Source organism: Phacochoerus africanus, chromosome 2 (assembly GCF_016906955.1).
Source record: "Phacochoerus africanus isolate WHEZ1 chromosome 2, ROS_Pafr_v1, whole genome shotgun sequence".
NCBI lineage: Eukaryota > Metazoa > Chordata > Mammalia > Artiodactyla > Suidae > Phacochoerus > Phacochoerus africanus.
The window spans coordinates 258675634-258688609 of record NC_062545.1 but is presented as its reverse complement, the minus strand read 5'-3'; the positions used below and the strand labels follow the sequence as shown (position 1 = coordinate 258688609).

The 12976-nt window shown below is 48.6% G+C and overlaps 1 protein-coding gene across 1 annotated transcript in view; it reads right to left on the bottom strand.

Moving 5' to 3' along the window:
* PAPPA (pappalysin 1) overlaps positions 1–12976 on the bottom strand; it is a 238624-nt gene that overhangs the window by 56994 nt on the left and 168654 nt on the right. The window contains exons 11-13 of the mRNA XM_047768261.1: positions 9391–9504; positions 7666–7801; positions 6253–6466 (exon numbers count right to left, since the gene is read on the bottom strand). Coding sequence (XP_047624217.1) covers positions 6253–6466; positions 7666–7801; positions 9391–9504 — 464 coding nt within the window. The remainder of the gene's footprint in view (positions 1–6252; positions 6467–7665; positions 7802–9390; positions 9505–12976) is intronic.

Sequence of the window (12976 nt, the reverse complement as noted above, 5' to 3'; positions counted from 1 at the left end):
GGAGAAATTAGAGAGGGTGACGGTTGAGGGCGGCAGGACACAGACGGGTCAGGGGAAGCAGCCATGGGAGGGGCCTCTGAACTAAGTCCTGGATGAAATGAAAGGATCAGGCCCACAAAGGCTTTTGGGAGCAGGAGGAATCCCAGGCAGAGTTAAGAGCATGTGCAAAGGTCTAGTACAAGTTGGAGCCCAGAGTATTTGTAGAAGAGAAAGGCCAATGTGGAGTTCCCATTGTGGCACAGCAGAAATGAATCCAACTAGTAGCCATGAGGATGCAGGTTTGATCCCTGGCCTCACTCAGTGGGTCAGGAAACAGGTGTTGCTATGAGCTGTGGTGTAGGTGGCAGAAGCAGCTCAGATTCCACACTGCTGTGGCTATGGCACAGGCTGGCAACTGTAGCTCCGAATAGACCCCTAACCTGGGAACTTCCATATGCTGCGAGTGAGGCCCTAAAAAGGAAAAAATAAAAGGGAGAGAACGAAAGGCCAATGCATGAGAAATACTTTGGAAACTATGAAGTTCCATGAGAAGGGAGTCTCTCTACTCTGGCTCTTCCTACTATGAAAGGAAAACATCCCCTGGTCCTATGAGTTACCTGGCCCAAAGGGTCTACGCTCATATGGAGAGGGGAGGGTAGCATTGGGTCAGTCAGTTTTCTTCTTTGCAGGACTTCTCAGAACCTTGAATGTTCCAATGCACATGGTGGGTTTCAAGAAGGGATTGAGGAATGCATCATTTTCCAAAGCTCTGGTAAGCTTGCTTCATGGGACATTTCTTGGGACTTGTGTTCTCCCGAACACACCACAGGGAAGGCAGCATCCCTGCCTTTTCAGCACATCTGCCTGCACCTGGCTTCCAGGCTTGAAAACAGGATGAAAAGGGGAAAAGGAAGTAGAGGTTCCAGGTATCAGCAGCTGTGTTGCACCTACATTGTCTTATCTACATCCTCCCCACAACTCCTGGGGGTGGTATTATTATTCCCATTTTCAAGAAGAGACTGAGACTAGCACCACTTGCCCAAAGGCACTAGGCATGGACAGAATTCCCATGCGGATCTGCCTGTCTATCCCAAGTCTCTGCTCATCCCTTTGCTGTCCTGTGAACTGGAAAGGGTTGTGTGAACACACTGTCCAAAACTGAAAAACAAGAGCCTAACTGCCCCTCCCAACTAACTCCCTGACACAGCTCTGTCATTTCTGAAACAAACAAAAACAGAAGTCAAAACAAAAGCCTTTGGCTTTGTTAAAGAAGGGGGGGGGGGGCGGAGATTTCCTACCAGGAATGGATGGTCAATCAAAATAACAAAAGAAAGCAAGAAAAAAAAAAGAAGACATTTCTCAGAAGGAAGAAAAGTGGCTGATCCCAATGGGGGAAGGGACATAGGTAATTTTTCCAATAAAATTCTCAGACCTGGGCAAAGATGTGAGATACTTATGAATTGCAAAGATAATCAGATACTTATGAATTTTCCTTTCTTCTTATACATGTATAATTTTTTTACTTAGAGACTCGAGTTCCATATAGAGGAAAATCCTTACATGATCCTGCAGCCAGCCCTCCAACTGCTGCCTCTTGTGTCAGCTGAAAGGGCCCTTGATCGTGCATAATGGGGGATGGTTGTGTACCCCTCAACTGGGGTAGAGAAGGCCAGAGAGGGTTCCTCTCCCGGTTCTGTGCCCTGACTGTGGCTTAACTCCTGTGGCCTATTACTTAGCTGCAATTATGCCATGGGGCAGCAGAGATAATAACAGGCAGGTTGTTTATGAATCATTCTGAGTTGCTCAGATGGGGACAGCAAAAAAGACAGCACACTCAACACTGGAAAACCAAGGGAAAAATACTCTTGGCACAAACACTGTAGGATTACTTGAGAAGAGGGATTGACAAAGAATTATCAAAATGGGAACGCATTTTTTTTTTTTTTTTCTGCCCAGAGATGAGGCTCCTGTGGGAAGTGATCCTAAAAGGCTCTCCTACCCTGGAATTTTAGATGGGAGCTGGTGACGTGGTGGGTGCAGCACCGGGACACAAAGTGAGCAGCTGCTGGGGCCGCCCACCATCTGAAAGACCAGGTGAGCTGAATGGGATGTGGCTAGGGGGAGGCCACCTGACAGCCAGAGCAGTGGGAGTCATCCTGTCCAGGGTTGCCTAGGGGGAAGGAAGGCCTGGTATTTCCAAATCTTCTGAGGTGTGAAAGAGGAGGAAGAACCTTGGCCCTTAATCTTTAGTCCCTGGATAGTTAAATGTTACAGCTAATTCAAGAAGATAACAAATGAGGGCCAAAAAACACAAGTTGTCTGTGGCCTAGTCCAGCCTCTGGAACAGCTGTTTTGACATCTCTGAAGAGGAGGGAAGAGCTCTGCCCTGAAGTCCTGAAGGCTGGATTTGAAATGCCATCCAGTTCTGCCTCCCAACCTGCTGGAGGATTTTGGGAAACACTCTTCCTCTGCCTGGACCTTAGGTTTCCCACCCTCAAATGAGGGGCAGTACCTAAGCATCTCTTTGAGCCTCCCAGCTTTCAGGGGTCAAAACAACAGAGACATATAATGTCAGAGCCCATCTAGAATGGGAACAAATAGACACCATAACCTCAGGGACTGACAAGGACAGGGACTGACAAGGACAGGGACCAACAGGAGTTCTGATAGCCCGCAGCTGGGAGAGTGAGCTGGACAGCTTCTGGAGAAGACTCAGGCAGTATCCGTACAGTTAAAGATGCTCAAATGCTTAGGTAGAGACGTTCCATCTGCAGGTATATATATCCCCCAGGCCAGGGACTCCCAACAGATGTTCTGAGAGGGCTGGGGACACTGAGTGAGCCTGTGGATGGCAAGCTGAGGCCTGTGGTCTCCAGCCATGAGAAGCCTCCTTGTAGGCTCCAAAGCTTATATAAGGATTCCTTTACAGTCATCAAATGAGATGGTCCATGTGCGGGCTCCACCAGTGCAGAGACTCTAAGCACCTCAGCTCCAGCACGTAAGCCCCTCTCTGCTAACACCACTATGAGTAACAACCCGTCTCAGTCCACCCTGGCTGGACGGAGTTATTCTAGTCACGTAAAGAGCTGATTTCCCCTGAAGGTCGATCTTCTGCAAGTTAGCTGTCTATCAGAATGGCCTCTTTCTGGATGCGCTGGCAAAGGACAAAACGGGAAGAGTTTGAGGCAGAAGAAGAAAGAGAATGCAAATCATAAAAGAGGTGAATGAAAGAAAGGAGAAATGGAGTGAGGAAGAAAGAGAGGGAGGGAGAGAGGGAGGAAGGAAGGAGGAAAGGAAAGAAGTTAATTTTCTAAACACATGGCCCACTGAATTTTATAATAAAATGCCCAATCTCTGTTTTGAATCTTAGGATGGACAGTGGCTGCTGTGTGTGTCATGTCTTTGAGAGACAGACAGACAGACAGACAGATACAAGGGCCTCAATTCGTGATTATCCTCTTCTTGAAGAAGCCTCGTAACTTCCCCCACCACCATCGCTAGGGCTCCCCATCTTTCCCCCCTTTCCCTAACTCGGGGGAGCTAGAACTTGGCTAGAATTCCATAACTGGACCGCTCATTTGAAACCTGATCCTGTTTTCCTGGGCCTTTGAATTTATTCCAAGTACAGCCTGGGACAGAGACCCTTGAACCTAGTCAGAGCACACTCGCCTGGATTGATTTTGCTCAAGTGATGCTTCTCCCATGGCAGCTCACTAGTGCTAACGCTGCTCTCAGGAGAAGAGCAAGAAAATGAGGGAAAACGGGGGAGAGAGGAGGGAGGGAGGAGAGAGAGTCAGCAAGAGACTAGAGGGGGAGGAGACTGGGAGGGGGAGTGGGAGGGGGACAGAAAGGGGGGAGACAAGGGAAAGCCACACTCTACTACCTGGGATGCAGCTGAGAGAAAAATGGGTGTTCCTACTAGAGCTGGCTGAAAGCCCTGCCATAAAAGTGATGCTATTTATCTTGGTGTTTTGAGAATGAAGAAAAACATCCCATGTCTTGTACAGTTGTTGCTTATTTGTCTTTTCTTTCCTCCTGGTTTGTTTGTTTTAATGCATTTGCACATTTGCACAGTCCTGGCTGTTTGGGTAAATGCCTCTTCAGTGCCCAGGTGGCAGCTGCTGTCCTCCCACCCCAACCCCCAGGCATCCTAGAGGGGCCAAGCAGCCCCAAGCCTCAGTCCTGCAGGCTCAGCCTGTCCTACCCCATCCAAGCTCAGGGCCAAGCCAGCCGGCCCTGGACTAGCTGCATTTCCATCACTTTACTCAGCCTCACTGGCTAAGTGCTTGCAAGTGAGCAGCCATGAAAAGTCTTCTTCCCTGGGTGTGCCTGGCCCTGGTGGGCAGAGTGTGGCTCTGGGGGGCAGTAGGGGTGCAGACAAAGCAGAACTTCACCTCCTGCTGCCTACTTGGCCTTGACTCATTCACTCTGTCCATAGCTCACAGGACAGGGGTGATAATGAAATAAGATCAAGAAATCAACGTGGGTCCCTTCCCCTTCCCTCCCTCCCTCCCTCCCAGCTCTTAGGAATCACAGACTGTGGAACTGGAAGGAACCACAGAGAACATCATTCCATCTTCATCCGATATACGGAAAGACGAGGCCCAGAGAGGAGGCGTGTCTGGCTCCCAGTTCCGAAACCAGTCAGAGACAGGGCAGCTGGTTCTGCCCCGGTTCCTTGTTTTTCCGCAACAGGTCAAAGAACTCAGCAGATACTTATTGATTGATTGGTTTCCAAGGTTAAACACTTCTTCCTATTGACTTCTGGCTCAGGAACTGCTAATGAAGGATTCAAAGAAGCCAGGGCTGGCCTCAGTCAACTTGGGGCGGAGGCGGGGGGTCTTGGTGACTGGTTGAAGATGGCAAAGGATTGCAGAGAAGGTCTGATGGATTTGTATTTTCCATTGACATTGTTTCCTGGGGTTCTGAGAATTAACTTATTTTTATAGTCCGGAGAGCTAGGGAGGAAAAAGCCCTCTCAGGGTGAAATACAACAATGAGTGATATTTAAGGAGCTCTTTTGCCTCCGAAGGATTGCGACAGGCTTTGCACAACAGAAGCTAAAGACAGTGGGTGCAAAACAATGTGGGTTTTGCAACCACCTTTTGTGTCCTCTGTGGTAGCAGGGGCGTGGGAAAGGCTGGTGTCCCCCTCCCCAGTCCTCTGTCCTCCCCTGCTCCCAGGTATACGGGGCAGAGGGTTGAATGGCCTTTCAGAGGCCCTTGCTCTCAGGGAGCCCACTGAGACCCCAAGACAAAAGTAAGAGATGCTATGTGGGGGGACCCGTCCTTCCCCTTTTGAAAATCTAGAAGGTAGCATGGAAATTTGGACACTTTGCACGTATTCTGTGAGCTCTGAGGCTACTTTCAGCTCAGCTCTGAGAACTTGATGCAGAATTCTGGACAGAAAAGTGCCACCATCACATCAGAAAGTGGCACCAAATACTCTTTATCCATACATTATCTTTTCAAGGGGCCTAACAGTTTGCAAGAGCACCTGCATCTGCGGTGCACCTTTTAATCCCCATGCCCACCGTATAGGGTAGATATTATCACTCGTTTATTCTGCAACAGACAACCGAGACTCAGGAAACTGAAGTGACTTGTCCAAGGACATGGTCAGAAAAGGGCAGATTCAAACCCAGGTAGGAGTATCACTAAAGCTCATATTTTTTCTAGGAAACAGCATCCTCTCTTAGCTCCAAACTTGGTGCATTAGCGGATGCCAGATCAAAGGCGCTGGTTGGAGACGTCATGCAGTTAGAAGGCAGACACTCAGACCACTGGGGGACCCTTTCAGGAGCTAGGTTTGGGGAAGATGCAGAGGCTTACCCATCCCTGAAATACACAGTGAACTAGGATTAGGCAGGTGGTAATCCTCCCCTTTCCCCCTAAATTTAGAAGGGTTGTGTCTCTGGTCTTCCTGATCAGGAGGCAGAATATTCCAGTATTTCCGAGCTGAAAGAGAGCTAATTCACCTCTCCTCTCTTTGTTCAAATGAGGATGCTGAGGCCCAGAGAGGAACAGGGATGTCCCCACAGCTATCCTGCAAGCCACCGTCAGCTCTGGGACTGTGAGCCAGGTGAAGAAGGTCCTGCTTCCCCCTCTTACCCCTGCAGTGCACAGATGGGAGCTTCCCATGCCCAAAGGCAGAGCCGCCCAGAGGCCAGCGGAGGGAGAAGGGAGATATGCCCCGAGACTTTACAGCAACACACAGGACTCCTGGTTCAAGAATCCCTCGTCTCCCCTTGGTGAGCAGACCCAGGGCGCTTACCTCTGCTGGGCAGAGCTGTAGGTCTCCCCTCTCTGGCAGCTGCTCAGGGTGACGGGGTCAAAGCTGTCGAAGGAGCGGAGGGCCACCCCCGAGATGGCGACCAAGGGTGAACTGAAGCTTACACGGACCGCCTGGCTGTGGTAGAAGGGCTGGCTGAGGTCATGGACCACAGGGATAATCAGGGGATTGTTCCTGCAGCTCAGGACATGGAGGCCTGTCAGGGGAGACAGAGGGCCGAGGGGCCAGGCTCATTACTCACGGCCAGTCACGCCCTCCCCAACGGGCCCTTCCCGAAGCCCCCAGACCCTTTCATGTCACTGCACAAAAGCACCATTGGGTGGCCGGTGGGGATTTGGAGTTTGATTGAAAGTTTCTTTGTCTGCCTTTTTCTCTTGGTTCCAAATCTTCCCAATCCTCTTGCCTCACAGCCCCCTCGGCTTTCCCTTCACCTTTAGGGCCCACGGCCCTGCCCCTCCCCCCAATGGCCACCCCTTGGCCAAGCATCACCAGCCCTCACTTCCCTCCCACACTGCAGTAGGGCTTTGCTGGTCTGCGTTGCTAGTTTTCAGGCCGCCTTCCCGGTTAGTCATAAAGATGATGGAGATAATTCACAGAAGTTGGCCATTCCCAGGGTAAAAAGCCTACTCTCATTTTTTTCAATCTAGGGAACCTGGGAGTGGCCCTGGGAGGGAAGAACCTCTATACCCATTCTGCAGAGGAGACGGAGACTCATGATCAGGGGTGGCTTTCCAGAGGGACACAGAAGAGTGAGCCATATAAAGTCCAAGTAGAATGCAAATGTGCTTCACTTGGAAGCTCCCAGTTCCTTCTAGAACAAGGAACAGGGGAACAGGTTCCCAGGCCTTGAAAAGGAAGGGGGAAGGAAGAAGGATGGAGAAGAAGGATCCATCCAGCAGGAGAGGGAAGGGAATGGTGGCTGGGATGGAGGTGATAAAATGGAGACAAGAGTCTCAAGGAATAGCTCATTTACCCTGGCTATAGGGTAAAGAACAGCAGGTGACCACCCTGAGAACCTGGCTGCCATGCTCTCCTCCTGCTCCTGCTTGGCACCCTCTCAGTGGCTCCCTTTGGGTCTCAGGTGATGACACTGGGGAACAACCTTTGCTCAGCCTCCTTTCAAGGGTCTTTGGAGGGTCCTCTGGGGTGCCTGAGGGTAGAGGTACCTGGCAGAAGGGAGCCAATGAAGAGGGGACTTTGGCCTGAAGCCCTGATCCCCTTACCTGTCAGACCCAGGATTCTCTGGACACACAAACCCATCCCGATTCGAAGGCAACCAGCATGGCGAAGAGAGAAGCGAGAGAGAGGAAACTGGAGGAAAGAACTCTTTCTCAGCCCATCCTTAAAACCAGCCTTGGGCAGATGTGGAAACGGGTACCCAGGCCATATGCTCACCTAGATCGTGGCTCTGATCTTTGGTATCAAGCAGCTGGATGCTGATGGTTTCCTGCTTTTGGTCCCCATAATAGGTCCCATCAGTCACCAGGTGGACGATGACAGCTGCAGCAACCATTGGCTGGGAAAAGTACGCCTGAAATGCAGGTAACATAAGAGGGTCGCTCATGCAGCCAGTCACACAGTGAGGAAGCGCCAGGAGGCAGGGGCTTAGAGGAGAATCTTCCATTTCAGGAGCAGGACTGCTTGTCATGGGCCCATGATGGGGATAGGGAGGCAGTGAGACCTCAGAGAGGAGAGCACAGGCTGTAAGATCAGAAACTGTTCTAATCTTGGCTTTCCAAGCTGCGTGACGTCCAGTGGTGGCTGTGCTGCTCTGGGCCTAAGTCCCCTCACCTCCAAGCAGTGGACATACAAACAGCTACATCACGGAATGGCTGTGAGGAGTTCCTGTCGTGGCTCAGTGGTTAACAAACCCGACTAGGATCCATGAAGGCACGGGTTTGACCCCTGGCCTCACTCAGGGGTTAAGGATCTGGTGTTGCCTTGAGCTATGGTGTAGGTGGTAGACGTAGCTCAGATCTAGTGTTGCTGTGGCTGTGGTGTAGGCCAGTAGCTGTAGCTCTGATCTGACCCCTAGCCTGGGAACCTTTGTATGCCTTGGGTGCAGCCCTAAAAAGACAAAAAAAAAAAAAGAATGGCTGTGGCTGTGAGGCTCTTGTCAGATACCAAGATAAGGGGTCTGGCGCACACTAAAACCACAGAAAATGCACACAATGGCACTTACTACTACTCACCACTTCTCCATGCTAACCTCTGCACTAGGTGCCAAGGGGAAAAGTAAATAAGACACACCCTTGCGTTTCTGCGGACTGCAGAGTTCAACATAGGTCAGTAACATACACATCAAACGTGATACAGGAGTTCCCGTTGTGACTCAGTGTAAACAAATCTGACCAGTATCCATGAGGACACAGGTTCAATCCCTGGCCTCACTCAGTAGGTTAAGGATCCGGTGTTGCCATGAGCCGTGGTATAGGTCACTGACGTGGCTCGGATCTGGTGTTGCCATGGCTGTGGCCTACGCAGGTTCAATCAGTGGCCTCACTCAGTAGGTTAAGGATCCGGTGTTGCCATGAGCCGTGGTGTAGGTCACTGACGTGGCTCGGATCTGGTGTTGCCATGGCTGTGGCCTAGGCCAGCGGCTACAATGCCAATTCAACTCCTAGTCTGGCAACCTCCATGTGCTGTGGGGGCTTCCCTCAAAAGCCAAAAAAAAAAAAAAATGAAAAAAAGAAAAAAGCATGATATAATCACAACCCATACTCAGGAAGATGGGCCCACAGACTACCATGGAATACCATGTGACAAGAGCCAGCTGGCAGATGACCATACATGGAGGACAGAAGGGAAAGGATGGTCACTTCTCTCTGTGGGGATCAGTGAAGACTTTAAGGAGACAATGTAAGGGCCTGCAACACTGATGGTGGCTCCAGACAGACAAGAGGTATCTAAACTCTTAGCCAAAACCAGAGTGCCTGAGGGCATCCGAAAAGCAATCAAAGGATTCCATTGCAGGGAGCTGCCCACTGCTAAATGTGGTGTTCTTTGTCCTTACATTTAATACCCTCAGTGGAAAGACAAAGTCCTTCTGAGGAAGGGTCATGGGAGGCGGTGCTTCCTGGGTGGGCTGGGGATTCTAAGGCTCTCAAACCTTTGACTTACCCGGAGCCAAAAAGTGGTCTGAGCCACCTGGGAGTACGGGTAGGGGATGGTGCAAGGGTACCAGGCGTGCTGAGAAATGCCTTCGCTGAGATCTATCACCTTGGTTCGACACACCTGGAAAAAGACAAAGGAACACGCGTGTTTTGCCGGATCTCAGAGGTTGAGCTAAATTCAGCTTGACGAAATATTACTATTTTGTTCTTGACTCCGCAGGAAGAGTCTATTCCAGGAGCCCACATTCTAATGTAGAAGAGAAAGTCTTCGATGTCGATAAAGAAAGAACAGATAACAAGTGTCAGTGGCAGAGATGTCAGAGGAATTCTCATGGGAACAAATCTGGGAGGAGGGGACACTGGAGGGGAGTCTAGAAGAATAAGGCAGCTCTAAAGCGAAGGGCATTGCATGTAGAGGGAACAGAAGCAAAGGTTCAGAGGAGAATAGAAGCCCAGAATGATTAGGTTGTGATAAGCTGCCAGGTATTATTAGAGCTTAGGGAAGGTGACAGCAAAGGCAGGCTTGAGGGGTGGGATCTCACAGACTCTTGAATCAAAAGCAGACCACTTTAGAACAGATGTGTAAATTGGGCTGAGAGCTTCACTAACGACAGAGCAAAGACTCTAACAGTATGAACATTCGCTTCCTTCAACGAAAATCAGCTCCACCATTTGATCTCCTCAAGGAAAATCAGCTCCACACACATACTCATTCTCAATGACAGATACAGCAAATAGTACGAAAAGAAATATGAAAGCACGAAGCATGACAGACACGTAGGATTCTTCAAACGGAAGAGTTTCTTGTGTGTCCATTCTGTTGGTTCCATCATTCATTCAAATAATATTTACTGAGCAACTGCTATTCACCAAGCACTCTGGGACGAGAAGGCAGACAAGGCGGAGTCTGAGGAGCTTAGTGTGATGGTGTATGCAGACTTGTCGAGTAATCACATAGGCATCCACAAGTACAGACTGGCGAACAGAAAAGAGCTATGATGGAAAAGGAGAGGAACAGCTGAGATGTTCTTGAGATGGGTCAGACCTTTTGCAGGAGGTCATTTCAAATCAGTGCTTTTCCTCGCATTTCTTATATGATTCCTCTCATAATCTTCCCTGGGAACTTGGGCCTGTCCTTCTACATGTGTGGGTCTCAGGGTATCATCTAAAAAGTTAAAGGTTAACCTTGAGAATGCTAAGGTCTTATAAGCTATGAGGAAAAAAAAAAAGAGAGAGAGAGAGAAAGTCTGGAGTTCCCATTGTGGCTCAGTGGGTTAAGGACCCAGCGTTGTCTCTGTGAGGATGTGGGTTTGATCCCTGGCCTCGCTCAGTGAGTTAAGGAACCAGTGTTGCTGTGGCTGTGATGTAGGGCTCTGCTGCACCTCCAATTTGATCCCTGGCCTTCAAACTTCCATATGCCGCAGGCGCAGCCATTAAAAAAAGAGTGAGAGAGAGAGAGCGAATCAAATCTCCATCATACAAAACAAACACACACATGTAAACAAAAAGAAAATACATATACAAGGATCAAAACTATCCATTCCAGCAATATCTACAGTAACAAAAGATGAGGGAGAGTTTACATGCTTACCTGTTGAAGAAGGAAGGAATTCAGTATGATATATTCACAGGATAGGATTCTATAAGCCACAGAGTATTGGAGGAATGAATGAGATTCCTACTTTGGGATGATACTAACAATATTTAACACCCACTTCAGTGTGAGCCCTTGGCAAACAAACCGGAAAACCTATTTGTTAGTTCACAGATACCGACATAGAGAGATTGCCAAAGCATAACACTAAATGAATAAAAAAGAACAATTAAGTGGATAAGTATATTATGATGTCATTTACAAAAATCACATAAGGCAAGGCTATACCCAGGGATTCATACAGACGAGTGTAGAAGAATTTAAAATAGTGTGGAAAAGTTACCCATCAAGTTCACTCATCAAAGCCAAACTAAAACACATGGCTGCACTCAAATCCACAACTGCAAGCTACGATGCTTTTTTAAAAAAATAAACTCTGTTTTTGGAGTCATTTTCTATTTACAGAAAACTTGTAAAGATGATTCCAAGAGTTCCATGTATGCTTCATCCAGTTTTCCTTAATGGTAGTATCTTCAGTTCATTCTTGAAACCTCAAATAGAAGAAGTTAAGTTTCCTAACCAACTTTGGAGAATCACCTTGTCACCTCGGAAGTTCCACAGAGGTGAGCTGGATTAAGAGACCTAGTTCTGGTTCAAGCTCTCTCCAAATATGACATGTAACTGTGGGCTAGTCATCTCCCTTCTTTGGACCTTGGTTTATCCTTCACATTTGGATGCTGGACGGGGTCGTAGGTTTTCAAAGTGAATTCCTAGGCTTCCTTGGTGATGTCAGTCTGGGCGCTGGGATGTGGGAAGATCTGCCTAGTTTCTGCTCCATTGTTTCAACCAGAACATCTCCACGTATCTGTTTTATATATCCCGCTGCCTTGTAAAGTTTCACTTAAGAGCTTCATTGCTTTAAAAACACGGGAAAAAGGACTGAAACTTGTTTACTGCCAAAGTTCCCCTCCCTCCTCCCCAAGGTGTCAGTGGGTCTTGGGAATACAGTATTAGTTTCCTGAATGTCACAGGTGACTTCCTAAGGAGAGACAAGGTGCCAAAAATCAACCCTCTCACTGGCCAGGAATTAGGTGATGGCTTCAGCTATTCAAAGCTCTAGAAGCCTAATACTGAGGAGGTTCTGGGTAAAACATAGCCATGTTAATGGCCTGGAAGACTTTTTCAAGTTTATTTATTCTTCTCAAAAACAACTGAGCTTAGGCAGATCTGCCAGTGGATTGTGTTACATTTTACAACAGTGCGAGACTTTGCATAAACTCTCTATGGCATTTGAAATCCAGGCCAGCAATTCGACATGTATCATTTTGGAATTCTTTTCTCTCGTGTTCTTCGATGCCAGTCCCCCAGCAGAGCGTGGCGGAGAGCATCTCTGGACTGCGGGAGCCAGGCTTATCTTTGCATCTACAGCATTCACGGTCAGAGAAGTCTCCAACGCCAAAGCCCTCTTATTACTTAAACACAATTTCATCTTATCTCCTCAGCTCTTGCAGCACTAAGCAGGGCTTCAGAGGAACATGTTGCCATTATTTTATTCTGTTTTCCTATTTTTGTGTTTGTTTCAGGCTGGCTGCAATCCTGACCAGGAACAGTCAAAGTGGATCAGAAAGGAACAAACAAATCCAGCTGAACCTTTGCCCAAAGCCCCAGCTGATCCTAAAACCATCTATGTTGCTGGGGGAGGTGGGGGTGGGAGGAGGCTTCAGGGCAAGGAGGAAGCAAACACTCACAAGTTTCCTGCTTTTCCAGACGTTGCATGAATTTGCTCATTCAGCAGCCACTTATGGAAGGTGTGTGGCACACTGAGCTCTCCCCAAGAGAATAAGAGCCTTGCCCTTGGCCAAAAGCCTGGTCACACATCTAAGTGTCATTCCAAGGTCGCTGAGTCAATGGGGATGTCCTGCTTTCATCTATACACTCTTTTGCACCTTCTAAAAAAAAGCAAATCCAATTCTAAAAAGTATCCTGGGGCAGCATAGAC